General features: G+C 38.8%; 1 protein-coding gene across 1 annotated transcript; it reads left to right on the forward strand.

The window, feature by feature from the left end:
• The first annotated feature begins 285 nt into the window (after positions 1 to 285).
• On the forward strand, positions 286 to 895 carry LOC125457730 (uncharacterized membrane protein C3orf80 homolog). The gene has a single exon (XM_048542310.1). The coding sequence runs from the start codon at positions 286 to 288 to the stop codon at positions 874 to 876; it is 591 nt and encodes a 196-aa protein (XP_048398267.1). The 3' UTR covers positions 877 to 895.
• Positions 896 to 1,946: the final 1,051 nt, after the last annotated feature.

A 1,946-nucleotide genomic window follows, 5' to 3' on the forward strand; every position in this document is an offset into this window, starting at 1 on the left:
TTTGGAGGAAAGAATAAACGATACAGAAATTAATCTACGTACAAGGTTTGATTTCAGAAATAAGTGAAATTGTTTTCTGTCCTGAAAGTCAACTGCCATGTTTTTTTCCCTACTTTATATATATATTTAAGAAACTTCTTCATTGGTCCCACTGACCTGCATTTTATCCTGTTTTGACAGCACGATAGACAGAAGCCTGATGTTAAGAATTGAGATCCTCTATGCTCTTCAAGAGAATAACTGATAGGTGTTTGGTACCAGATCAAGAAATTAAGAAACCAAGTGATGTTTTTTCTGTCATATATACAAAATCTATTATTACTATTAATTGTTTTGAGTTTCAGTCAAGGAAAAGGAAAATGCGGAGATTTGTTATGTGGACTACACGAGGGATGTTGTCTCTTTGGAAACGACACACATCAGCATATTCGCTGCTGCAAGCTTCCCATTCACTCCTTTCTTGATAGCATAAGCTGGATCTTAAGAAAACTTTCGGGGATTTTTATATTGTGCGTATTGTTTGTCATCGGATATTTCCTACAACGCATTATCTGTCCGCCACCTCGGCGCTACCGAACAGACACAACTTCTTCATTGTTCAGCGAGAACCCGAATTACGCCTCAGATAACTCTTTGCTGGACCGATTTACTGATCAGGAATTACACGTGATTTCTCCACATGCTTGCACTACTCCTCGATCACCACCATCATACGAAGAAGTTAAAGATTTGCCGAGCTATGAGGAGTTCATGCATAGCAGAGACAGTATAGAAAGCACGGGCTCTCCAGTTACAGCAGATCGCAGGTTGCCGCTGCCGGAAACAGACGCAAGGTCAACTTGTGAAGCTGACACGCAGTCTCAGCCCCAACAATGATGTTCGTCCAGATTTTGAGGTTTATGAAAGTATACCATTGGAACCTGTAGAAACCTGCGGAATATTATTCCTGATCGTTTGGGGGCCATATCCATTTCAAAACGATATATTGTATATTCATTTCTTTTCCTGTTTACTTGTGATAAGGGAAGTCTGTGAGATGGATCAAACTTTTAACAACAAAATATGTTTTTGAGGTGGCGCTCAGGTTATCGTGTAAACCCAAAGAGGTTTTAGATTGAACTATTGGGAGCGTTTATCATTTTACATCTGCTGTACTTTTAAAAAATAGTCTGGGCAAACTATATCAAAATATACTATTAAACACTATTACAGTGTGTTTCTTTTGTTAGTTAAACAACAGTTTTGTTAGTTGGATTAATATACCGCCTATGGAGTAAAACGAGTAACGTTCACATACGTCTTTAGTGCATCAGGGCTCTAAAGTGACATTATCAATTGGTGTTATGCAAGGAGGTCAACTGCCAAAAGGTATCTTGCAATGTAAAAATATTTAGCAAATTTGTCTTTACTGAAGCAAATTAAGATTTGGAAGGTTCAGGTGAGAGCAATTACAGTGCTCACGATCATTTTGCAGGAAAAAAAGCATTGTTGGAACTACTACAACAACACTATTATCATTGTATTAAACGATTGTTGGATTGGTAGAAATCAAGCCAGATTTCTGATCTCGCGATTCCTTTGTTTGAGTTTTGATCAATGGAATAAGAAAATTCCCCAATTATTTTGCATCCGATTCTTGGGAAATGATTGCTCGTGAACTGGCGGATACATTTCTCAAGAAACTTCGACCTGATTAATCATAGAATATTACAGCACAGTACAGGCCCTTCGGCCCTCGATGTTGTGCCGACCTGTCATTCCGATCTCAAGCCCATCTAACCCACACTATTCCATCTACGACAGGAACAATGTAAACACAAAGCATGCTTGTACTACAAAACGGCAGGTGGGCAAGGTTCATTTTCTTACTTCTAGATGATGTATCTTCTGAGTGCGCACAATCTTGGCGGTCAGAAACTGCAAAATGCACTTGCTTTACAATGGGT

Source organism: Stegostoma tigrinum, chromosome 14 (genome assembly GCF_030684315.1).
Source record: "Stegostoma tigrinum isolate sSteTig4 chromosome 14, sSteTig4.hap1, whole genome shotgun sequence".
Taxonomy (NCBI): Eukaryota; Metazoa; Chordata; class Chondrichthyes; order Orectolobiformes; family Stegostomatidae; genus Stegostoma; species Stegostoma tigrinum.